Raw genomic sequence first — 25,511 nt, 5'->3', positions numbered from 1 at the left:
GACAGCCCAGGAAGCTCTACAACTTCCTAATCCGGAAGTAGCTTCGGGGGCACGCAGACGCGCGCCCCGGACCTGTTCTAATTGTAAACAAGTCGGGCATGTTCGGACGTACTGTCTGAATAATTCTACATAGAAATATAAGCAATTTTTGTTCGTTGGTTACACTCTTAGTGGCTTTAAGGATTTTGAATAGAATTAGTGTCCCGGCTGGCTAGTGTGTCCCGCAGGGGGGGTGAAATACGTTACCCCTCTAAGCATGAGTTATTCCTCTGCAAATTGGTCACCAAAAACACTAAATAATATCAAAAACCTGACCCGCTAAATAAAAATAATAGAGCGACTTATAAGATATTATTTAGCCAATCTAAATTTGTCTATTAAGCGCGCGTTAGACCAGTTGATAAAAGGTTACTCTTTGATGATGAATTCTGCTACTATTCTTGCACAAGAAAACTATAATCTACAAGTAGCAAACAATCACTAGAAGTAAAAGCGTATAATCTAGGATAGATCTATAAACAGACCTGGGATTTTGATGGTTTCTGAAGGCCATGAGATTGTTGTAGCGGCGTTAACAGTCTAGGAAGCTTTATAATTGCCTAATCTGGAAGTCGCTTTGGGGGCACGCAGGCGCGCGCTACGGACCTATTCTAATTGTAACTAGGTTGGTCATATTTGCACGTACTGTCCGAACAATTTGGTATAGAAATTATATAGTAAATGGGATAAATTGTTACATTTTGGTCAATGTAAGTCGATTTTATCGGAAGGGTGGCCCGGCACGCTTATGTGGCCCGCGGTGCTTATAAAATACGTTAACGCCTTATCGGATCCTAATTTTCTCAAAATCTTTTCGAGTTTCAATAAATACGATAAATCGAGGCCATTTCCTTGGGCAACAAACTTGAAACCCTGATCAGCTGGTAACGTCAGATAATATTCGACCGCTATTCTGAGCGCAGAGCGTGAGTTGAATGCCACGGATTGACAAGTATATGCGTTTTCTAGAAAAATCGTATTGATCTTGTTGACGTGCTCTGTATTAAGTTTGAAAAAAGGGAAACAAAACCGATGGCAGTCGCGCCGCGAACCATCTTCGCCTTCAAATAACTCTATCCCGTGAGATGTAACGGACGAATACGAATTTCGCGGTTTGTGGATGGGAAGATCCGCGAGTACGGAGTTCGCGATGGAAGGGTTGGCATGCATACCCGCGGAAAGTTTGAACAAATTTTCCCTCCATTCTTTAATCCTCTTGTTTTTATCTTCTTCGGAATTTGGCAGGACAACGCTTCGGAGGACCATCACGAGCTTTGGAGATATTGGACTAAACTCATGAAAATTCGTCCACGCCGTGAATCTCCTTTCCCCAGATATCGGGTCTACCATCGCGGACTGTGGTCCTTCAAACACATTATAGCAGTTTTCCGTTAGGAGAAACTCCCTGTCCGTATCGGAAGGTGTGCAGAGGGCGAGATACATCCATTCTGTATGCGTAATGAACCACATCGCATCGTCAGGGTAGATTTGGTTGATTATATTCTTCATCCACTTTCCCATATGATCCATCTTCAACTCAAGGATTACCTTTATACTATGGATCCACACGTCAACAGGTTTTCGAAAGCCATTCTCGCGCATATACTTCAGAAATTGCTCTCTATCATCTTCGACATAACTTTCCATTTCACCATTGACAAAGCGCTTATGAAAGTTCTTCCCCCGGTATTTCATGATAAAGAGGAATTTCCGTAAGATATTTCTTTCGTTTCGCGAGATCCACACGGCCTGGTCGCCGGAATCGAAAGCTTTGCGTATCTTGGAAATAATCCTAGCAGCTTCCGACTCCAGCTTGCTTAGTTCATTTTCGAGGTAATTCTGGTCTGAATCTTTTGAAAAATCCCGATACATGTCCATCAATCCAAAAGTTCGGCGAATTGGGGACTCGAGCAGGTCTGGATTGTCACTGGAAAGGTCTATGATATGGAGCGCTGGTTCGCCAGGACGTAAACCAGTTTTCCTTTGACTATGACCCCAATTTGAATTCCTCTTTGCGGGACCTTTCCCTCTGGGGGGACGATACTTATGTGCAAAATTTCGTAGGATAAATTGGGGAATGAAGTGGTGATATTGTGACTTCTCCAATGGAGACTGCGGCGCCGCCATGATACTGTATGGGTGACCTTTCGAGGCGAGATGTCTACTAACTTAGATCTTCGGTTGGTAAAGCGCGTACGGTACCAATTTGGAGTAAATCCGTGACGAAAGCTGTTCCGTTCGGCGCTATGAATTTGGCTGTTTGATAATCTTAAGTTCGAAAACTCTTGTTCGAAATATAGGTTGGGCTTCTCCGGCGAGATAAAGAGGGGTCAGGTAGCGAGGACGTGCCCAAATGCATGCATGTCCGAGCCAATGGGACTAATCACGTGTTTCACTGATAAAAAAAACCTAGACGAAAGTAGTTCACAAGAAGTAAGGAGCGTCATATCGCATATTCGGAATGAAAAACGCGTCCTTGGATAACTAGGGTTTTAGTTGGATACTGGATCTACATTCTATAACCAACCAATCACTAAAAGGGATTTGAAGATTAATCAGTACATATATAATCACCCACTATAAAAAGGCTAGAAACAAAAACATAAACATAAATTGAGTGTATTCAAAGAACGCGTGTTCTATATATCTATAGAACGATTAGAGGTATGTCATCAGCCCGGGTGGGGATGCCAGGAACAACGTTAATCCGTGCGCGCCGCACCGAGGGGAACTTCTCCACATCGCTCCCATCATCTTCCTCGCTGCATGAACTCTTGCATTGATCCATCTTGGCCCAGCTATCACCCCGCGCGCATCCCGGATTTTCGACAAGGCCAAGGTGCTTCTGACATACTTGTCTAGTAACGCCAGAGTGCAATACATGGGAATTGTAAGTTGGACTCCCGTCTCTTTTTACCCCGCGGGACCCGCATCAGCAGCTCTCCAACTTGCTACCAAGCGGCTTTTAGTCATCTCAGGAACAGCGCGCTGTTCAAGACTTGGAAAGCTCTCATGCAATGCTCGCTTTGTCTTTGCCATCGTCATACTCAAAACTCTGGTCTGTCCATGACTAACCGGACTAGATGACTGGCATTCTACCCAAGTCGGGAGATAGTGCCTTTAGCTTTTTGATCAATGCTGGAAAATGAGCAGTGCGCGTGATATTCAGAATTTTGCCGTAAGCAAGAATGCTTGGATTATTGCCTTTGTCCACCCACTAATATAACAAATAGTGCGACGAATGCAGAGCCAGAAAGTCCAAAGTAGGTCGTCATCGCCGCTTATCCCAAGACCATCTCCATCTGATTCCCCACAGTGCTCCAAACAAAAACCAACATGCGATCAATGCTTCAAACTCGGGAAGGAGTGTTTATACAGTCCCAAAGTTGTCCGGAGTCCGTTGACACGGCAGTACGTAAGACCTTTGAGCAGCGTCCTAATCAGACACTAACTACCTCCGCAGACATTTAACATACGTGGAAGACCGCCTCACAGCGTACGAAAATGCCCTGAGCAAGTTATTCCCCGGCGGGGACTTGGATAGCGTAGTTTCCTCCCTGCTCCAGGATCAGGATCCACGCTCGAGAACATCAATGTCTCCAGCTGCATCTTCCAAGGAGTCGCCACATCCTCGAACCGAAAGCAGACATTCACAGCCCGCGGCCGAAGCGGTTCCCCAACAAGCAGATGGCTTCGAATGGGCGGAGCGGGAGATCTCGCTGGGAGATTTGGCCGACGGTATGGCTGCATTGTCGATCCGACCTGAAGGGGCTGGCTACTTTGGAGCCTCGTCGAGTGTCGTCCCGCTACGAGCTCTCACGGAACACGGCTTTGACTTGAATATTCCTTCGCGAGGTGAAAACGGTCTTCGTAGAGCTGCGCCGCTCAAATCGCAGCTTATTAGCTCTGCTCCATCGGGCCTGGTGGAGCAGGCATTTATTGACGCCTATTTTATGAATTACCACAGCAGTTATCCGTTTGTTCACGAAAGTACCTTTAGAGCTCAATATCATGAGCAAATCCCACGACCACATGGACAGGCATGGCAGATTTTGCTAAACACGATCTTAGCTCTGGGAGCTTGGAGTATCGGTGACGATAATTCTGATTTGGACGTTTCGTTTTACCAGGAAGCTAGAGGTTATTTGCAACAAGCATCGGTGTTTGAGATGGGGAACCTCACTCTTGTACAAGGCCTGGTCCTTCTCAGCAACTACGCGCAAAAACGCGACAAGCCAAACACAGGCTGGAATTACCTTGGTCTGGCTGTTCGCATGTCGATGAGTCTAGGAATACACAAGGAATTCCCAGGCTGGAAAATCAGTCTGCTACAACGAGAAATCCGGCGACGGCTGTGGTGGGGCGTTTTCATGTTTGACAGCGGCGCAGCTAAAACGTTTGGGCGACCGATTTTGCTCCCAGAAGAGGCCATCATGGATGCCAGGCAGGTTCTGAATATCCACGATGAGTCTCTTACACCTGCAACAACAACTCTGCCGCCCGAGTCTCCCGGCCCAACACAATATACCGGTCTCATCGCGCAGGCCAAATTCCATTTGAAGACAAATCACGTCTATCACCGACTCATCTCCAGCCCGAGTATCACGGCCGAAGAAACCAAAGAGCTGCACAAGCCCATGGAGGAATGGTACAACGAGCTTCCCATCTATCTGAAAAGTAGCTCGCCTAATGAATCTGACTGGCTGGCGCTGGTGCGCAACCGACTCATGTGGCGAGATTGGAATATGCGCATGCTGATATATCGGCCGATTGTTCTGCGCTGGGCTTCTGAACATTGGTCGTCTGCCGACTCTATCGGCGATCAAGAAGATCCGGCAGAGCGAGAATGTAGAATCATGTGCTTGCAATATGCGCGTACAAGTATCATATCCATATCCGAGTTTATGGAACGGCACATGTGCACGAGACTCGGAGCATGGTACATGTTGTACTTTCTTTTCCAGGCGGCTCTCATCCCGATCGTCTTTCTTATGACCGACCCAACCTCCCCAGACGCGTCCTCTTGGTACCAAGACGTGGAAACCACCAAGGCGCTCCTCACGCACCCATCCCTCAGCAACAACCGTCTCGCGGCCCGGTGCCTCGACGTTATCACTCGTCTCTGTTCTCCGATCCCTCAGGCTGAGAGCCAGTCCCAGATGCAGCCGCAATACATGATGCAACCACCTGGCCAGTTGTTCAACGACGCGGGCGCTTTTGGTTTGTTTCAGAATGAATTTGGAGGAGCTGGACCTGTCGGTATTGGACCCCCTGGCGGAGCAGGGTTTAATCTCGCCGAATGGGTTGATTTCCCGGGCCAGGAGAATATGACTTGAATTCTTAAGTTGCAAGTTATCTGTATGTTTTAATGCTGTAAATAGATTGGAATTCAAAAGTGCAACGACAATTTTCAAGTTCTTGTAGAGCAGTAGTACTATTTCATCCCATCAGTAGATTTATAACGTGTCATCCAATTGACAAAAACTCAAAACTCTTCATCCAATAATTCAACTGTTTGCTTTTCGATTCAGACTGCCTACAACCATGTCAACACATTTGTCCTCACTGCGTCATACCATGCGCATGCTCCTGCTGCACAATATCCTCCTTGAGCACATCGTCATCAACAAGTGGCGTCCCACGCAACTGCGCTTCAATATGCACAATGCGCTGTTTTTCTTCATGCGCGGCTGTGTCACCGAAAATGAGGTCCATATCTTCCAGTGTCTTTGCATTTGTTAGTGAACATTTCTAGAAAAAGAAAGAGAAAAAAAACATGTTTAAGGGACATACCTTGCCCCGAGTTTCAGGAATGCAAAAGAAGGTAAACGCAAACGCGAGCAGACAGAATGCGGCGAAGAAGATGTATGTTCCCCAGGAAATCGATGATAGCATGTCTGGTGTGACCAAGCCGATGATACTGATGAAAGACATTAGTCAAATGTGAAGTAGAAAGAAAAAAGATAAGACTTACAAATTGCACATCCACGTCGCCGACGTGGTGATGGAAATAGCCTTGGACCGGATTGAGAGATTGAAGATTTCAGATGGAAGAACCCATCCAATCGGGGCTGTACAACATTAGCCGTAGTTTTTTCAAGAGAATTTAGAAGAAGACATACCGAAAGAGTACGAAAAGTTCACATCGTAGATATAAATAAATGCAATTGCCGTCCAGCCTGCGGCTTTGTTGTCTGTTAGTGCAGAGCCATACCCTCCCAGGATTCCGCCCACGATGACTAGGGAAATACACGTTCCGACTGCGCCGGACATTAGCAATCCCCGACGGCCGACACGGTCGATCAGAAAGAGCGCAGGCAAGGTGCTGAGGCAGTTGACAATGCCGTATACTCCAGTTGCGAGGAGAGAGGTGGTGTTGCCGCTGAGGCCGAGCTGGGAGAAGATGGTGGGCGCGTAGTATATCATTGCTAGTCACATTAGTTTGAAAATATATATCCAAAAACAAAATGAGAGACGCACCGTTGCAGCCCATAAATTGCTGAAAGAACATGACACAGCATCCAATCGCCAACCGCTTGAAACGCGCCCATGTAGTGAGCAGCGACAGATACTCCGCAGCATGCAGACGCACACCCGACAACCCCGGCCATTTCTCTCTCGAAAAAGTATTCTCAAGCATAATCTGCGCCTTGATCTCGAGAAATTCCTTGACCAGGTCCGGATGGTCGCGCTCAGCCAGCCGACGCAACCGGCACAGACTGCTAATCGCCTCATCGTCGCGCTCCTGCATGAGTAGCCAGCGGGGGGATTCCGGGAAGAAGATCATTCCGATACCAAGAATCAGAGCGGGCACGATTTGCAGAGAAAATGGAAGACGCCAGGATGCTTCGGATTGTCCGGTGCAGTGGCCGCTGGCGGGGATGTCGGTGTATGGGTTGAATGTGCGAGAGGATGCTGTGCCGCCAGTATAGGGGATATCAGGGGCGCAGTGCGTGCCGCCGATATAGTTGGTACCGTAGTCGATCCAGAAGCTGACGAGGATGCCAATTGTGACGGAGACTTGCGAGTATCAGTATCAGAGTGTCTGAAATATAGTGTTGGATAACGACTCACGCTGTTGGAGCACGACAAGTCCGCCTCGAATCTCCGGAATGGAAATCTAAACAGTGTCAGGGACAGATCCAATACCAAAAAAAAAAAAAAAAAAGGTTTCTCATACCTCGGATATAAAAAGAGGAACGACCTGGGTCAGCTGTCCAATGGCAAGACCAGCAATAGCTCTTCCTACTGAGAATTAGCTCTACCCCTGTGCTCTCATCAATAGAACAATATACCAGCAAAAAGCATCGGAATTGTGACAGCGCCGCACTGAATCGCCGAGCCAATAACGAAGATTGCAACTGCAATGAACATGGAAGCTCTTCGACCCAGTCGATCGCTAATCGGTCCGTTACACAGCGAGCCAAACCACGCGGCTATTGATCATGTAAGTCTACTATATTCTCAGGGAAAGCCCCCCCGAGACAAACATACCTAGCAGTAGAGTCGAGACAAACCAGCCCTTGAAACTGCTGTCACTATATACACGAGGAAACCGGGCACCAAACGACTCCATGGTGATGATTCCGGATACCACGCCTTGGTCATAGCCAAAGAGCAGGCCGCCCAGCGTCGAGAACTACAGCAGTCTGTCAGTATCACGAAAAGCCTACTCAACAATAGATACTAACCAAAGCAACACCAAACAGGTAAGGATTCTTGTACATAATCGCAAAGCCGGCCTGGGGAGCAGGCTGGCTCTGGACATCAACCGTGGACGCCATTTCGACCGTTGGATCTATATTTCCAAAGTGGGTGAGTTGTAAATACCGCTCAGGAGGATGAATCGACCAGACGACCCCCTTTTATTCATAGTTAAGTGCGGAGAAGAACTTGTCGAGAAGAAAAGTCTTGGCTGTACTTTCGGGATGTGCGCCGGTTGCCGGACTGCAGGGGTCCGTTCCCGATCCCCAGTTCCCCGTGCTCACTGTATGGAGACCCGTATGGAGACGGCCAGCCGATAGTTTATCACGGCATCGGCTTCTTCTGCCAGGCCGATAAATTACTTTGCAAGTTTAAACAAGCTCATACACGGAAGACTGTGTTCCGGGTACAAGCAGAGCCAGGACTGCTTTGCTCCGGGGGTCTTGGTTACGAGGAGCATAACGGGAGATACTTTTTTTCAGGAAGATGCACGAGATCAATTGCAAGAGTCCAAGCACAAAATCGGCCAGTCAACATGCCGCATTCATCAATATTCCATATATCCATGTCGTTTTCTTGTTTTCTCCTGTCCCCTTTTCTTCTGCCATCTTTCTCCACATGCTGCACCCCGCATTTCCCGCTTCGGCAATCGGAGGGAACGCCGAGAAAGTCGGTATCGATACAGTAGTATCCCAACATCATCAATTCAATACAATCATGATATCAACACCTAAAGATGCATGTTGCGTAGTCCTTCTTCCAAATCGGCAGCCCTTCGCACTCCAGCGACCTGTTGATGGGCTTGGCCGCCAACAGGGGCACCGCACTCGGGACAACGAGACTGCTCCATCGGCATGCCGCACTCGCCAATGGTGAACGGATGGCCATTGACGCAGTAATACCAGTGTCCTGTCCCACGAAACTCGCGGGCCATGGCTCCAATCACTGCGAGCCGCTCTTTGTTGGTCACTGCGGTGTAGAACGTGCCCTGGTTCAACATGGTCCGGGCCCCGTCTACTTCGTCCAACAGGCCTGCTGTTTGTCCGGGGTTTCTCATGCATAGCTCTCTTGCCTTTTCAACTGCTTCCATACCTTTTTCAATTAGGCTCTCTGTCATCGACACATTTCTAAAGGGTTGCTCCAGAGCACAAAGCTGAGCAAAAAATACAAGTCCTTCGACTTCAAGTGACACTCTCATCGAAGCTGCCGCGCTTTGCACAAGATCGTCGCAGTCCTGTCTGTTCTTCTTCAAGTCAATAGTCAAGCTGTTTGTCACGTCTCCTTTCTGTATTGATTTGCGGCGTAATGTCAGAAAGTCGGCTATCAATGCAGTATCGAGACGAATCAACAATGCAGTAGCCATCAAGACACCCTTTGTCTGTAGCACGCTTTCGTCAAACTCAAAGTTAACGTCTGCCCTTTTCCGTCTCCGGACATCCTCTACTTTGTTGCGGACTCGCTGGAACGGTTGCTCTTCCTGCGAGACTTTTCGATGGTAGCTCACCAACCGTTTCCGTAACGATAACGATTCACGCCAACGAAGTGACATTAATTTGGCCAATATCTCAATCTGGCGACCGCGCGGTCCTTCAATTTCTATGTCTTTTTTGTTCTTGAAAGCCTCGGATTTTTCGGTTTCCCTCTCACGAAGACCATTCAAATTCTTGCTCAGGTCTTTGGCCATCACAATGTACTCATTGTTGGAAAAGAGAATTAATTTCTTGGTACTTTCGTCCAGCAGGGCGCGACGAACGAGTCGGCCATATCGAGCAATATCCCGGAGAGAACCTCGACAAGTTGCGCATCTCTTTATGTCATCAATCGAGAACGGTTCCGAAGAGGAAGCTATAGCAATCGGCTTGTCGTTCGTGTCCATGATGTAGTGCTTTTTCAAATCGAGCTGGCCGTCCATGCTTTCCATGGTCAGAAAGTGGCCACAATGAGGGAAAATGCATGGATTCTCATTTAAGTCGATCTCGTGATAGCTCTCTCCCAGTATGAAGTCGATCATGGTATCTTTGATCTTGTCGCCGCAACAAATCTGACAGAATTCAACAGAAGGGCAGCTTTCTCCGCACACTGACGGGCACTGGTGGCCGCATTTAAGGATCTTCTCACACCGCTTCGAACACGGAACATGGTCGCAAGGAGCCGAACAAGGCATCGAGCATTTACTATGTGGACAAGCTGACAAACATTCATCCTCAGCGCAAGGTACACACGGCTCGTGGCATTTTCTGCTACACCTTGAATGACCACAGCGAACGTCGCAAGTCTCACTGCATGGTGGGCAGGTATCTTCACCATGGCATGGTGTACGACATACGTGGGCACATGTTGTGTGGCTACGTCCGCACTGTTGCCTGCAAGCTCCATGATCAGTGCGGAATTCGCCTGTCTCATCACGAGAAACACATTGATGACATAGTCGTTTGCAGGAATGTCCACAGGGCAAGTTTGACCGGCATTGCTTATTACATCTGTAACTAACACTGTTGACATCGACACAGCACTGTTCGGTCACCTGATGGTTGCAACCGGGAACTGTCTTAGTCACTATGACTGGACAACGCACAGTTGAGAGATTTTGTGTCTGCCAGCATGGTAAAATTCGAGCCGAGTGTCCGCATGAAAGAACGCGGTCCGGGTCGTGGACTTTTACAGTGCATCTAACAGGACATGGGTCACCACAGTGCTTTGGACATGGATGGTCGCACCCTTTCAGTGGTCTAGGACAGTCTTCCAAACAATGAACTGCGTCGTGCAATGCCTTTGAATGGCATTTCTGAACACAAGGGTGACCACACGATAACCTATTAATGCAACGAAGATTACAGCCTCCCTCTGGCGAGAATTGGGTAAAGTGGTCAGGCTCCGAGACTGAAATGAGAGTTTCGGGATGGCGTGGGCATTGCAGCTCCAACATAGTACCAAAGTTATTGGCGTCTCGAAACATCTCGATCACCTTCGCCCACATCGGGACATGACCGGATGTTTCAGCGTTCCCGATGATGTACATTCCATGCTTGGCTCGTGAGAGAAGAACGTTAATGCGATTAGATGTACGCAAGAATCCGCATCGGTTCTGCCGGTTGCTTCGAACAAGAGATATTACTATCACCTTGGCCTCCTCGCCTTGAAAGTTGTCCACTGTTGCCAATCGAACTGATTGTAGCAAATTTTCTTTCACAATATTTTTGTTGGCAGGACTTTCTCCATTCTCAAAGCCTGCCTGGTCGAGCTGATCCTGGTCTCGCTCGCTTACCGAAATAGTGAAAAAACGCTGTAATTCTGTTCGTAGGCGCTGGAGCTGCCCAAGATAAGGGGTCAAAACTGCGACATCACCCGCTTTGTACTCTCCCTGCAAAGTGATATGCATCACAAGAGCTGCTGTCAATTTAAGTTCATGCTGGTTCCAATGCGAAGTTGTCATTGCATCGTTTCCAGAGGAGCCTGCTTCCAACTCGCGGTGATCCAACCAGAAAAGTCTTCGCCGCATTCCCATCACACCGGGGTACTCGGAGACCGATGGTGCATCCCTGAGCTTTTGGTATAATGTATTCCTAATGAGATCTGCAATGGAAGGATGCATGCGTCTCTGTGTCTCGAGCGTGCTGAGAGGGAGGCTTAGGCCATCCTCGCTTGTATCCACAAGTCTCTCAAACAAAGAGACGTCAAGTGCGTACTGATCACCTCCTCTGGGGTTCTCAGCTGAAAAATCGTAATTTTGGATCTGTGGTCGAAGCTGCAGATGATCGCCAATAAGAATAGCATGCTCAAGAGACGGTATAAGTGCAGTAAGGAGATGTGCCTCGAGGACCTCGCCGGCCTCTTCGCCGATGAGAACTTTAGATTGTAATCGCCGTAGCATTTCCAGGTTTCGAGCAAGTCCGGTAGTTGTGACCCCAATCACATCGGCATTTTGAAGGCAGCGGAGGTCCCCTTCGTTGCGAATTTTATCAAAAGATGATTTTATTCCTGCGTGGTTTAGGATGAACTCGGTACCTCGTGCATAAGTTTGTTCCTGGGCCTCATGGGTCCAGTCCAAATACAGTGCTTTACGTTCCTGGAAAGTCATCGAATCTATATGCACATCCTGTAGCTCTTCGACAAGACGAGGCCGGCCGTTACTCGATTTGCCGTTATGTAACCAGTTTCGGAGGGTTCCCTCCGATCCACCTGTTGAGTGTATGCGCCACCCGTTGGTATCTTCTTCAAAAAGTTGCTTGTAATGGTCGATGTTAGTCTTTTTCAGGAAACTGACAATATCGTCCGACGAACTCCTTCGGTTTAGCCCAGCATCTGGGAAATCGTTGGTTGCACTTTTCAGCTGCCCCAGGAGTTCACCAAACCTGGATCTTTCGAATTTTGTTTTCTCGAATTTTTTAGCGACGTTGCGCATGGTAAAAGGTTCTATTGCTTCAGACTTCGACCGAGAGCCAATGCGGACAATTTGGGATGTGATCTTTTTCTTCAGCAGATCTTCCAGGAATTGATCCAGGGCATGGTTGGTATAGCACACACAGAGTATGGGACCCAGTTTTGCTTTCTTCTTGTTTGCGAGTAACACTTTGACGATAGAGACACCGGTGAAGCTCTTTCCAGTACCTGGTGGCCCCTGGATCAGGCCTATCTTTCTCTGGAGGGAGTTGGCCAGAGCCTCGGCCTGAGCTTCATCGAGGTCGCACTGATCATGAAGCTTCTGGATATCAAAAGGCTGTCCTGGATGCAGATGTAGCTGGCGGCCATCTTTCATCAGGCATTGGAGATTGAAAGAGAAGCCAGGCTGCAGCGCGTAGAGTGGAGGAGGAATGTCGGTCTGGGCGTGGGCGGTGAGGATATCTGCAAAGGGAAGGTACGCGGTCTGTTGCATCCGCTGCAGCGCCTGCAGCGTTGGCTGAAACGATGGCAGAAGAACCCCAGGAAACTCGATCAGAGACAGCCTCCCAGTCGACGTATGCCCTGATTTATACGCTTCCAGTATGTTCCTGACACTCGGTCTGTCTGTCTCTACCAGGCCAAGGACGACCCCTGCGACCTGTGAATCTGTCCAGAGTGTGACTTCTTCGTTTTCCCGGGGCGCTGGCATATAATCTTCCTCGTTTCTCGGTCTCTTGGCTTTCGGTTCAGACACCGTGCAAAATACTGCAAACCCCTGATAATCGGTCAAGAAAACTAGAGCGGATGTCTGAAGCCGCTTGGACAGCTGCCACCACTCTTCTCGCTCTCTTCTGTTGCTCAGTTTTTGCACGGCTGTCGGTTGTGGGAATACCATCTGAATCCGGAGTCCCTGGAAGATGTCCATATCGAGACTATCAATTTGGGCGTTCTTGTAGACGCGATTTCTCAATCCGTTATGGTTATTCTGAACGATGTGGCCAGGCACTATCTCGTTGTGAATGGCGTCACGGAGCTGTCCCACCGTATCTTCGCGAAGTAGCCGGAAATTTCTGTCAAGAAGACCTGACACGCCGTCTGTATGCCACTGACTTGGATCTCGTGGAGGCAGATATTCGCTTCGAGTAGACCGTACCTCTTGAAGAGTGGGCATTATTTTTATTTGGCAGATGTCTGAGTGGTCATTATCATGTCTGCCTCCGGGAGGTTCAAGGGGAACCACGAATTTATCAGGGTTGTTAGAATTGCTTGTCTGGGTGGGTGGCTTGCGATCAGGTAATAAGCTTCCAATATCCAGTCGACGCTGGATATTCTCAAGATGCGAACGAGCTCCAACAAGCCATGGGCCCGATTTTGAAGATTCAAGGGCCATATATATTGCCTCGAATCGACGCACGACAGGCTTCAATGGCTCGCACACAATTGCCGTGGAGTTTAAGTTGACGACTTGTTTCAGGAAAAGAAGGGTCATCTCCAAGTGCAAGACACATTTCTCTTTAGTGTCCGAGCTGTCTTCGATATCCTTCTTGCTAGATAATTCCAAAATATCGGCAAGATAACTCAAAAGTCTCACGACACGCTGACCTCCTTGACCAAAGATGAAAGTGTAAATCGTACCCACTGCTTGTTCGAGTAAGAGAGAAGCGAGGACGTCTGCGTGGATTACCATTTCAAGAAAAGGCAACATCTGTTCCGCAAATACGGTCATCTGTCTCGACTCTAACATCACTGTAAACTCACGGTCAACCAGCTCACGGATACGTTTCAATCCACCCTCCTGGGAGAGATAGTCAACAACTTGCTGGGCATAGCCACGGTCCACGTCAACGAGTCGACGAGCTTCTTGGAAAAACCACCCAAGTTTCCTCCCGAGAGTGAGATCGTCATGAGTGTGCGATAGGACATGCCTTCTCCACTCAAAGAATTCGTTTTTCTCGTGAGCGCTGTTTGGTGTTTGATTGCTATCAGAGAATGCTCGCGGGGCTCGTCCACGTCCTCCACCTCGCATAGGGGCTCTGATATGGTCAAATCTGCAGTTTTTGCGTCCGCAGTTCCCGGTATCGCGAAACTCAAAACACTCTCTCTTCCTATAACCATTAGATATTAGCGACTGTTCATATTCGGTCTTAAGGCTTGTTCTCTCACCCGGCGGGTCTCATATTGACACCTCAGTGGACGGCAGATATGAGGCAGCGATGGAATCTTGATGGATGAGTAAGGAGTTGGGTGGTGCACAGGATGTTCTTGAAGAGTTAGATGTGTGACCAGAGAAGGTAGGAAATTTTTTTAGAAGTGAGAGACTAGAGATATCAGGCGGGGTGTCAGGCTGGAGATTTGGGCTATTACAGTACTCACCCCACTTCTGACTCACACAAGGCTGATTTCTAGCCTTGTCTGCTCGATCTATTTGACGGTGTTGCTCTACACGCTTGTCCAGGTTGCCTGGTTCTACGAGGTTTCGAGAAGCTAGCGATTATGTATCAAATCAGATTGCACCGGCCTAAAAAGCCCGCTAAGTTAGAAAGAACTTGGAATATTATTTTATTTATGATTCTCTTGTGAAAATGCAGGATATCCGTGATTTTCCATGATTTTCCAAAAAAGAAATATATGACCAGTCACAAGGCTGACCAATCAGAGCGTCCCATTTCCTGTGCCATATAATGAAGCATAACACAGCAAGGCTTTCATGTCCTCATGGCTGTGCAAGATTTTTGCGCCGCATTTTTTGTTGAGCAGTCACTTTTACCGTAAGGTCTACCTGTTGGTTTAATTTCTTTTTCTCCTTTACTTTTTATACTGTTGTACATGGTTCCACATGTCTCTCAGAGACGCCGGAGCCAGCGCCAATTTTTTTTTACTGATATTTCCAATTCTTGTAGAAATACAATTATTCATTCAACGACTCGATGTGAACTCCAGTCAACGCATTCAATGCAGGGTATCTTCTATCTTTACACAATAATAACAAAAAACCCCACGTAATCAGTGAAACGAAAATAGGCCAAGCACATTCCAAAGGTACTTAGAATCGCACTACCACTCCAAACCGCGTTCGCTTTCTCGCTCCAAATACTCTATCACAGGGCCGAGGACCGCATTTGAGTTTTTCAGTTTAGACACCTCTCGCGTCCTCGAGTAAAACACCGGACACTCTTTGCTATCGCAGGTGACCTCTTCCCCAAACGAAGCGCCCATACAAGAACGGCAGATTTTTTGCAGGTTGGTCGTGCGGCGTTCAGCCTGCTGCAGTCGAGACGTCAATTTGAAAAGAGAAACGTGCGGTTGACTGGCACAAGCGGCGCAGAGAGGGGGGCTGGCGTTCTGGATTTTATCCTTGCAGAGGATACACGAGGATGACTTCATGTACGATTCCAGCGTTTTCTTTGATGTTCCGTTATCTCTCCCCAGTCCTGTGAAGGCGCCTTCGATGCGGCGAATGCGTTGGATTTTGGGCATCTCGTCGTACCACTGGCGGACGTTTGCGCCAACAAGGTTGAAGATCCTTTCCAGAGGAGGAATCAAGTTTTTGGTGATGTAGTATTCGGCGTCCAGCTCGAGATGGCTGTTATTCAGCAATACCTCTGGAGCAACACAACGATCGATCAGCCTCGCGCCCGGAGCGCCGCTGACAACAACATAGGGGACTCGTTCCCCATATTGAGGCTCTTGGCGATGATCCTCCATCATCTTTCTGGTGCTGACCAAAGCCCCGGCAGTCATCGTACCTTTTTCGCTATACGTGCCTAGTCTGACTTCACGAGCAAAGCAAAAATCCTGAATCGAGACTCTGCCTTGCATGATTTTTGAGCACTGTTTCTGGAAATAACTTTTGACCTGGCTAAGATCTGCAGTTTGAAACAGAACTTTGAGCGCCTTTTCCTCGATTTTTTGTTCGGCTGGGGTGCCATCGCGTCGCACAGTCTCGATTCCCTTGGCATCAAACTCGGGTTCGACTTGATCTCGATGTTCGTATTTGTATCCAACATACCGCTTCTTTGCAATAAGCACGCACGGATGGTAAACCTTTTCAAATTTGAGTTTGATGGGTCGTGGGTTCATCTTTGTCACTGCTTTAGAGATTTCTTCGCCGATGGTGAATGCCTGGTCGCGAGTTCGGCCTTTGAGATGGACGAACAAACTGTCCGTATCACCATAAACTACCTCGGCATTCCATCTTTCAACAGAGTGGATCAGAGCAATCGCCCTTTCCAAGGTCTCACGCGCCGTCTGAACGATACTATCAGCAATCTCAGAACAAGGCATTCGGCCCGAAAAAGACGCTGACGTATAGCCGTACGTGACGTTGGCTATCAATTTGAGTGCCAGCTGCCTATGATTGAGCAGCCGCTGCAGGTTCTTGTCGTCCTTGTCAACCTTCATACCGCCCTTAACCATGACCCGAGTTTCGAGGATTTCGCTCAACATTCGAGCCATCAAGGACCTGCGTATTTTCGGTTTGACATACATCATCCCGTTGGGGGCAATATTGATATCGTCCTGTAATAGTTCGAGCAATCGACACTCTCGCTCATAGTCGATGACTCCCATTTTATTACGTCCGCGCCAACTCACAAGTCTACCCAAAAAGGTCGAATAGCAGTAGTTGTATGCTATCATGATACTCGGGTAAAGTGATTGAAAGTCCAATACCAGCAAGGGACTCGGGTAGAAATCGCTTTGAGGTTCCATCACCAACGGGAGACACTCGAGAGCATTCTGCTGCGCAACCTGTCTTTTGCTTGGGGATATAAGTATGAAATTTTCCGGTTTCGCAATTCGGAACATCAGTGACTCGACTTTGAACTGCGAACCACGACTAGAAACCGAGAAAAAATCAGTTCCAAGCAGACGTGCCTGCTCACTTGTGCGGGAAATCAACTCGTTGGCGTCAAGAATCTCCAAGTCCATCTGTGTACGGGAAAGAAAGTAATCAATTACTTTCATCACCTCCCGCGGCTTGCTTCCAGTGTACCATCTGGTCAGATCTTTGAATGGATAATGCGGAATCCGTCTGCGAAGCAGATGATACACAACGTTTTCCATTGTGTACCCCAGCAAAGTAAGTTCACCCTTCATTGCCCGCCAAATATTAATCATATGTCGTCCTGTCACCTGCACAAAGGATGTGTTGTGGAATCCCCATCGATCATTTTCCTTGCCAAATCTACCATGCGATTGGCTTTTAACACGCGATAATTCGTCACATAAATCATATTCGTATTTCAGTCGCGCTCGCTCTAGAATATAGCCCCATGAGCTATTGTGTACCTCGTAGCCGGTGAGAATATCTGGGTCAAACGACCGCACGATGTCGACAAGATGAGTCATTAAATCCAACTCTGAGACTTCGGACTGCACCTCGATATTCAAAGACTTAGTCAGTGGCTCCAACACATGGCCTGGTTGGTGGATTATTCCCATACGCCTGCCGTCGATATTGTTATCGGCGGCCAAATCATCGTCATCTGACTGAAGGCTCCAGAAAATACAGGATATCTCATCCTCTTCTGGGTCCGGCGCAAGATTATCACGGGTATTGACGTGTATTTCCAAGCTCATAACACTCATGTACTGAATTCGATGTTTCACACTTGTTGTTGCTCGGTTTTGAGAATATTTAAATCCATGAGGATCTTTTTGAGTCGCACCTTCAATCTGAGACAATAGATTGGGTTTCGTGGGTATTCTCCGTGGCATCAGGTTGCAAATGTTCTTCTGTTGGGATTGTCTTTCATTTTCAAGCCATTCAATGACCTCACTACGAGTTGGGGGTAGTTGTGCAAACTCCCATATTTTAGCCGATGACAACTCACGTAGCCTTTGATCACTTTTTCGTTGATGTTCGGGGTCCACGAGAGGGGGCCTCTCGGTATACAAGTGAGAAGGCGCGCCTTGTCTATCGAAATCAGGAAGAAAGCGAATCGTATCGCTCATTAGGCGGAATTCTCGTCCTGCATACTCTCTCTTTCGTTCTGGCACATCAATTTCGTTACTGTAGTAAGCTTTTTGATGAATCATTGCCGGACGCCCGTCGTCATCAATGGTTGCCGTAATCTCGCTAGGTGATGGACACAAGTAACGATAGCACAGCACTCTGCGATCTTTGGGGATTTCAAATGCATCGTAAATATTAGCCGCCAGTGACTCGAGTTGGGAGTTTTGGCTAGCAATAGCATCACTGCTCCTTGACTGCTGTTCTAAAGACAGTTTCTCATGCAGAGTATGGTTATCGCTCGACTCTTGGTTTTCTGTGACCTGGGATAGTTGCGAGGTCTCTTTGGAAGGTCCGCTCCTCTGGCTGAAACTAAACAAGGTGTATGGATCGTTAGGGTTTTTCACAACTGGGAAAGGAAGGCGTTGGTTCCGGCTTGCAGTCTTGTCTTGCGCAGTCTTTTGAGAAGAAACCAACTCGCCTTGTGAGGAAACCGGGGGGGTATCATCTGGGCCGATACGTCCATTGATCATGCCATCCTCTTCGAGAGCTGCCGCTATGTCAAATGAAGAAAAGGAGTCGTTTCCTCTCGAAGTGGACATTCCAATGATGGTATCAATTTCGACACGCTTGTGACGTTTCTTCACATGTGTGTCGGAAATGTCGTCCGTTTCTGCTCTCTTACGGGAGCTTATCGACGCTGAGACCAGGCCATCTTTGTATATATCACTATGCGCGTTGTCTTCTCCCATAGAAAATGGTTCACCGGGTCCAGCACTCTCAACTGTTTGGTCGGTAGGCAAATCTGCCAAGTCGTCATCTGTCTGAAAGGCACTGCTTGGGAAATCCTCGGTAAGCGCATCGACAGTATTCGCATTCTCGGTTCGTAAATCTTCATTGATGTTTTCGTATTCGTTTGTGTCGTCAAATTCATTACCCTGAATCGTATCGTCATTAGCCTCTTCGTTCATATTTGTTTCAGGTTGTACAGGGTCCATTTCGGCAATTCTCGGCTCAAGCTTCTTGGGATAGAGATCCTCCACACTTTCCAGTGCGGATTGCACAGCGTTTTCAGAAGCTTCTTTCTTCACGAAATTATCGAATGATATGGGTTCTGTATTTCCCTTGGCTTCTTCCTTCACGATGCTCAGTAATTTTTCACGGAACTCTTGTTCGTGTATCCAGCCCGGCATTTTTTGATCCCGCTGGCTTGCTGACATGGAAACGAGCTCCTCAGTAAAAAAAGAACTGCTGTCAGTATTCTGGAGTCCCATTTTCCGCCTGCGTCTTTTCATCTCGTCCTGCCAGAGGCCTGCCATACTGTGCACAAGTCTTTCTTCAGTGGATATTGGATATTTGCGCTCAATGAAATCATGATGTAAAGGTCTTTCTTTGATGATATGTCGATTAACTATGTCCTGAACACAGACATCCACCTCCAAAGCACAGTAGCTCTGCTTCGGTAAAGCCGTTTCGCTGGAAATGTTCTCATTTGGTATTGACTGGTCATGCCACCGGTGGTCCAGGTTGGACAATTCGAGATAATCGGGAACTGGAGATCGAAACTTGACTTTTTCACAGTCCATATACGCACATCCGTACAAATTGTAATCGCACATCCATTGAGGAATATACTGTATATGACTCTCGTAAGTTTGTAGTGGGCGCTTCATTACGGCACCTTGCCGTAGAAGATCTGCCAGCCGAGACGAGTTGAGTGGGTTCATCAAGTATATCTTCAAATAAAAACGATATCCGACATGAAAGCCATAGAATGGGATTCCCTTGACAAGGGATATATGAGCGACATATGCGACTTTCCCATCGTATGCATTCGCGCGATAGCTGTTTGCCAGGGCATGATCGATAGAGCTGTGCAACTCGCGAATTGCATTTTTTACTTGTATCCAAATCAGAAAAGTGCCAAAGATTCAAAAAGACTTTCCTACCTTCGTCCGTCCCGAGGCTACCACGATATTCGACGTAGAGATACGGAAATACACCGTGGATATGAGCGCAAACTCTTTGACCAGTTTCCGTCGCTCCGAAGACACGGATGACCGGCACCTTTGGTTTGCCGTTTCGTTTCGATATGCCATTGCTGAAAGGAACAGGAGGGTCGAACTCAGTAGGGGTTGCTTGATAGTGATCAATGCAATTCAGAAGAACTCGAAACGTCTCCATCGTAGCAGTCAGAAGGATGGATGTGTTTGGTCAGAACCATGGTGGTGCATATATTCTAAGCATACACGTATTTTCGGTGAGAAAAAACAGGTGAATGAAACTGCAGACACGACAATATTAATGGATCTTTAAATTCTGCAAAAACGCGTCTCCTACATACCGCGATCATCAACAATCACGCAGATGACGTGCATTAACCGCCAACCGCCGCTAATGAGCCGCTAGTTTGGCAGGACGCTAAGACATTTGTCGCGCTGTATCACGTGATGTATTTTCGTCGCGATTCGCGGATCGGACGTCAAGTCTTTTCTTCAGCGCCTCATCTCCGCTGCCAAGGTTTACCACTTGCGAAATCATCGCTTTGTGTGAATCTCATCCAAACGGAAATTTACACTTTTTATACTTCGACTCTTTTTTTCTAATCACCATGTCTCGAAAACCCACCGACGTGCCCTCAAAAGAGCGTAACGAATACATCCCGTCGTTTATTGCGCAGAAACCATTCTATATCGACGACGAATCCTCGGCGGCAGATTATCTCGAGCATCAGCGTCTGAAAAAACAGGCTGCAGACTCGAAATGGTACGATCGAGGGAAGCGCGCAGGGCCTGCCGCCACCAAATATCGAAAGGGTGCTTGTGAGAACTGCGGTGCGATGACACACAAAACAAAAGAGTGCCTCAGTCGACCTCGAAAACAAGGAGCGAAATGGACAGGAAAGGATATCCAGGCAGATGAGGTCCTTCAAGACGTGGACCTGGGCTGGGATGCGAAGCGAGATCGTTGGAACGGCTACGACGCTAGTGAATATCAAAACGTCGTTGAAGAATATGAGGAACTTGAGACCCTCAAAAAGCAGACAAAGAAGGCTGTTGGTGGCGCTGAAGATAATGACGAAAGCGACGGCGAAGGTCAGGAAGAGGCCCGGTATGCGGAGGAGTCTGATATGGGTCGACAACAGAGTACGGCGACCAGGAATCTTCGTATCCGTGAAGATACTGCCAAGTATCTTTTGAACTTGGATCTCGACTCAGCGAAATATGACCCAAAGACGCGTTCGATGCTTGACTTGGGCGCACAATCCGATCAAGCGTCCGCTCTCGTTGCCGAAGAGAACTTTATTCGATCATCCGGAGATGCGGCAGAATTCGAAAGAGCGCAAACCTATGCATGGGAATCCCAGGAACGCGGTGATAAACAGCACCATCTTCAGGCGAACCCAACGTCGGGCGAGATCCTCCGGAAACGAGAATTGGCTGACACTGAAGCGAAGCGTCAGGCACAACGGAAAGCTCTTTTTGACAAGTATGGTGGCGAAGAGCATCTACAAGCTGCGCCATTACGCGATGCCGCCGTCATTGAAAATGAGAGATTTGTTGAATATGACGAAACAGGTGCCATCAAGGGAGCACCTAAGAAGGCTGTCAAATCAAAATACGCAGAGGATGTACTTACCAACAATCACAAATCGGTATGGGGAAGTTGGTGGTTCAATTTCGAATGGGGCTACGCTTGTTGTCATTCCACAACCAAAAACAGTTATTGTACTGGTGAGGACGGGCTCAGGGCTGCTAAAGATGTACGCAGCTTGGCAATCCTCGACGCCGCAGAGCAAAATGGTCTTGAAGAGCAGGCACAAGAAGAAGAAGAAGAAGAAGAGAAGCCCCGCAATGTGGATATTGATAGTAAGAAGCGGGATCTCCATGCCCTTCATCAGGGAATCGACGAAGAGGAGCTCGAGTCGTATAAGCGAAGTCGTATGGATGCAGCCGACCCCATGGCTGCATTCTTAGGGAAGGATGAGTTGATTCAGTAGCTCACGACTGGATAGGGGGGGGGTTGGGTTCTGGTCTCTCGACCAGTTCATTTGCGATTATTTAATTTACATAGTGCATTAGCATTGGACGGCGTTGATCTATACCCAGATAAATTTTCAATATCAGCATAACACTTGATTAATTGATATTTGCATACACTCTTTGGTCCATGACTACTAGTTGACATAACATTGAAATATCGGCCACTTGCTGAGGTGTCCACGCATGTAGTTCCATGTTTGCATGTTGATGTTTTTACTGCCGCGACATCACGTGCACGTTGCGCAAATACATGTACGTCGGCCATTCGAATTTTCAACATTGAAGTTGAAGCAGTCTTCAAATGTAATATATAAAATAGTAATTTATATGTAAACTCATGGCCTTTTAACATCAATTGATTTTAGGTGATGGTGTTAGATTCTTCACGTCCGGGAGTACACGATATATATTTCACTAGTAGTTGGCGCAAAAAAAGAATGAACCGTAAATTCAAATCTAGTTAACCAATTGAGCCAGTAATTTTTCTGCATATAACCAAGTGATAAAAGAAACATATTCGTGAAATCATCAATTGATATTCCCTGTAGATTGCTCTTATTACATGGTAGGGAGTCCCCAGGTGCCATGAACAATGTAATGTAATGGAGTGCGGGCGCTCCACTTTGACACTTACCCACCAGACCGGTTATGTATAGGCAAGCACAATTTCTGCCTCAGGCAGCCAACGAGGTCTTGGATGACGGACTTTTTCCACTAGATGCAACTCTTTTTGGTAAGGGTCTCCTTAGTCCTATGTATTCTGGATGGCATTAGAAAATACGCACGTGATAACGACTTCGAAACCTTTATGAAACATTATTATTGTTGACATGGCTTGATTCACAAAACAAGACATATAGCCAAATTGGAGACTGCACACTTTCTTTGTTCAATTCTGCCCAGGTCCTGCCTTGGACTAGCAATTTTACAGTTAGCCTGATGAGCCTGACGTCTATTATATTAACTGTTACTAGACTAGTGCAACGTTGCAGCACCTTGAAAGTGGGGCAGAATTGAACAAAGAGGGTGGAAAAAGGTGATAACGACAGCCAAATAAAACACTTATTCCATCATCTCGTTACAAACAAAGCTCAGTCTTCTGATTTCAAGTCCACTCATTAAAATGATATCTCTCAGCCAAACCCAGCTTCTCATACAAGCCAGCCGTCCGGTATCGTGGATAATTGCTCCTTCTATCTATTTTGCTGGTTTCATACACTCCGGAACTGTCCCAAAGAGTATTGCTGCTCTCCTTTTCGGGGTAGGGCTGTCATTCCCTACATGTCTAGGTATGTCTATCAAATTGGTATATGTATTCTTGTGAATCCCTCAAAGCCATCGGTACTTCACTTTCTAACAATCTACAAGTCACATTTGGAGTGAATGATATCTACGATTACTCTTCTGACAAACAGAATTCGAGGAAAAGAAGTCCCCGGGTATATGGAACTTTGCTTTATGAGAATGACCATACTACTGTCCTCCAAGGGGCGAAGATCGCGACGTTTATAACTCTTCTTCTTGCTACGCCTGCGTCGATTCAATACCCTCCCCTACTGGCTTATACTTTATCTTTTCTTTTCCTGTCATGGGCCTATTCATCTCCCCCATTCAGAATTAAGGAGAGGGTCATACTCGATTCACTCTCAAATGGTTTAATATGCTGGTTGTTCTGGGCATCTGGGTATACTCAGGGTGACGATGGAACAGGCGATATTGGCAAGAGTTTTTATAGTGGATGGGCTGTTTTCTTTTATGCATCCGCTAGCCACAGTCTCGCTGCTGTTGCGGATACTAATCCAGACAAGCTTGCCAAATACCGAACCACCGCCGTAGTATACGGAGAGAAATTCGCCGCTTTTCTTTCCATTACGTACTAGTGAGTGGTTTTACTTTATGTGAGGAGTGAAGAATACTGACTACGACTAGCTTCTGCGCCGCCATATTAGCCGGAATCTCCACAAGTATAGGTATGGCAGCCTGCGCAGGTGTGATAACCTCTATGGTGGTACTTGCAGTACCACATCCGCATATGGCTCAAGTCCTTTGGCGGCTGGCTTTTTTGGGATCATATTGTGGAATGATAGTCTGGGTCTCACTGCGATTACTCAGTATCATAAAGGGCCAAGGAATCAAAAGTGCTTGGTGAAATTGTAACACTGAAATGCGTACCAGGAGTATCCCGAGATGGCCCATGATTCCAACGCGTCGAATTCCCAAACAGGACCTTCAAGCTAAAAGTTAAAGGGGCTGCAGTAGGGCAAGCTAGGACAGATCGTGAAGTAGCTAGATAAACACGAGAGTGAATAGAAATTCTATGTATCGCAACATATACTAGCGAATGGTATCTTCTAACGGAGCCAATCAGCGCCGATCGGGATGGCCCCACATAGACCGCGCGCTAGTCCAAATGAGATTGGCCGGCAAGGGCTAACCCTAGCCCTGGACACCGCACGACGCTAAGCGATCAAATGGACGGAAGTTGAACTTGCGACTGTAGCGATCGACGACGACGACATCAACACCCCTTCAGCAGAATCCAGGTACGTTACATGCCCATGCACCTTTGTGTCGTGAATTTCGAATGCAATAATTTCATACTGACTTTTTCCCTCGCTCAACAGATCTTGATTCAAGATGAGTACGTCGTTATACCCGGCCGTGGCCATTCGCTTTACTCGCAGTCTATTTTCTTGGAGGACACAACAAAAACTGACAACCACATAGCGAAGGGTACCTCCAGCTTTGGTAAGCGTCACAACAAGACGCACACGCTTTGCCGACGATGCGGTTAGTACACCCTTTTTTTCTTAAGATTGAAGTTTGGAGGGACAAGAGCAAAATCAACGATTGGCACCACAAGCTGGACATGGACCGAGGAGAAGCAATTGCTGACATGCTTTGAATAGGAAAGCGATCTCTGCACATCCAGAAGCACACCTGTGCCAACTGCGGTTACCCTTCCGCTAAGGTCCGCAAATGTACGACTCAACCACTCTGACCCTTTACACATCGCATGATACTTATCTTTTTTTGAACAATAGTCAACTGGAGCGAGAAGGCCAAGCGCCGCAAGAGCACCGGTACCGGCCGTATGCGCTACCTGAAGACCGTCGACCGCAAGTTCCAGAACGGATTCCAAACGGGTGTTCCCAAGGGCGCCCGTGGCCCCACGGCTGCTTAAATTATACCGTTAACGAATCCTCTTACTCGTTTTATGTTCCAATACAGTCGATGGAGTTAGGGATAATGGATATCTAAAAGCCGTGGGAATGTTGCAAGCATCTGGAATTCGGGGGATTCGATGGAGACGGAGGGGTGGTGTGATGAATGACCGACCCAAGACAAGTCATGGAAGATAATAACCATCTTCCTTGATGTCTTGTTCTTTT

At 47.4% G+C, this 25,511-nt stretch overlaps 7 protein-coding genes across 7 annotated transcripts; 3 read left to right on the top strand and 4 right to left on the bottom strand.

The window, feature by feature from the left end:
• Positions 1 to 744: 744 nt before the first annotated feature.
• TRUGW13939_11089 (uncharacterized protein) lies at positions 745 to 2,166 on the bottom strand (the record flags this gene model as incomplete). Its single annotated transcript, XM_035494198.1, has 1 exon — positions 745 to 2,166. One exon carries the CDS (start codon positions 2,164 to 2,166, stop codon positions 745 to 747), a length of 1,422 nt encoding a protein of 473 aa, XP_035350091.1.
• Positions 2,167 to 3,184: 1,018 nt separating this feature from the next.
• TRUGW13939_11088 (uncharacterized protein) lies at positions 3,185 to 5,375 on the top strand (the record flags this gene model as incomplete). Its single annotated transcript, XM_035494197.1, has 4 exons — positions 3,185 to 3,217; positions 3,273 to 3,302; positions 3,356 to 3,450; positions 3,503 to 5,375. The coding sequence occupies 4 exons, from the start codon at positions 3,185 to 3,187 to the stop codon at positions 5,373 to 5,375; spliced, it is 2,031 nt and encodes a 676-aa protein (XP_035350090.1).
• Positions 5,376 to 5,601: 226 nt separating this feature from the next.
• Positions 5,602 to 7,823, bottom strand: TRUGW13939_11087 (uncharacterized protein; the record flags this gene model as incomplete). Its single annotated transcript, XM_035494196.1, has 10 exons — positions 5,602 to 5,766; positions 5,833 to 5,959; positions 6,014 to 6,110; positions 6,162 to 6,467; positions 6,520 to 7,059; positions 7,114 to 7,159; positions 7,220 to 7,284; positions 7,335 to 7,475; positions 7,534 to 7,678; positions 7,731 to 7,823. 10 exons carry the CDS (start codon positions 7,821 to 7,823, stop codon positions 5,602 to 5,604), a joined length of 1,725 nt encoding a protein of 574 aa, XP_035350089.1.
• A 650-nt stretch (positions 7,824 to 8,473) lies between these two features.
• On the bottom strand, positions 8,474 to 14,227 carry TRUGW13939_11086 (uncharacterized protein; the record flags this gene model as incomplete). The annotated part of the gene is made up of 3 exons (XM_035494195.1): positions 8,474 to 9,865; positions 9,940 to 10,235; positions 10,675 to 14,227. Coding segments are annotated over 3 exons (5,241 nt in total), but the record flags the coding sequence as incomplete, so codon positions are not given.
• Positions 14,228 to 15,177: 950 nt separating this feature from the next.
• On the bottom strand, positions 15,178 to 20,260 carry TRUGW13939_11085 (uncharacterized protein; the record flags this gene model as incomplete). Its single annotated transcript, XM_035494194.1, has 2 exons — positions 15,178 to 19,976; positions 20,026 to 20,260. 2 exons carry the CDS (start codon positions 20,258 to 20,260, stop codon positions 15,178 to 15,180), a joined length of 5,034 nt encoding a protein of 1,677 aa, XP_035350087.1.
• Positions 20,261 to 20,687: 427 nt separating this feature from the next.
• TRUGW13939_11084 (uncharacterized protein) lies at positions 20,688 to 22,076 on the top strand (the record flags this gene model as incomplete). Its single annotated transcript, XM_035494193.1, has 1 exon — positions 20,688 to 22,076. One exon carries the CDS (start codon positions 20,688 to 20,690, stop codon positions 22,074 to 22,076), a length of 1,389 nt encoding a protein of 462 aa, XP_035350086.1.
• A 1,166-nt stretch (positions 22,077 to 23,242) lies between these two features.
• On the top strand, positions 23,243 to 25,303 carry TRUGW13939_11083 (uncharacterized protein; the record flags this gene model as incomplete). The annotated part of the gene is made up of 6 exons (XM_035494192.1): positions 23,243 to 23,408; positions 23,488 to 23,998; positions 24,049 to 24,127; positions 24,744 to 24,867; positions 25,029 to 25,100; positions 25,164 to 25,303. 6 exons carry the CDS (start codon positions 23,243 to 23,245, stop codon positions 25,301 to 25,303), a joined length of 1,092 nt encoding a protein of 363 aa, XP_035350085.1.
• Between the last annotated feature and the right edge of the window lie 208 nt (positions 25,304 to 25,511).

This window comes from Talaromyces rugulosus, chromosome VI (assembly GCF_013368755.1).
Source record: "Talaromyces rugulosus chromosome VI, complete sequence".
NCBI lineage: Eukaryota > Fungi > Ascomycota > Eurotiomycetes > Eurotiales > Trichocomaceae > Talaromyces > Talaromyces rugulosus.
The sequence above is the reverse complement of the archived record's forward strand: the minus strand, read 5'-3'. Positions and strand labels throughout refer to the sequence as shown.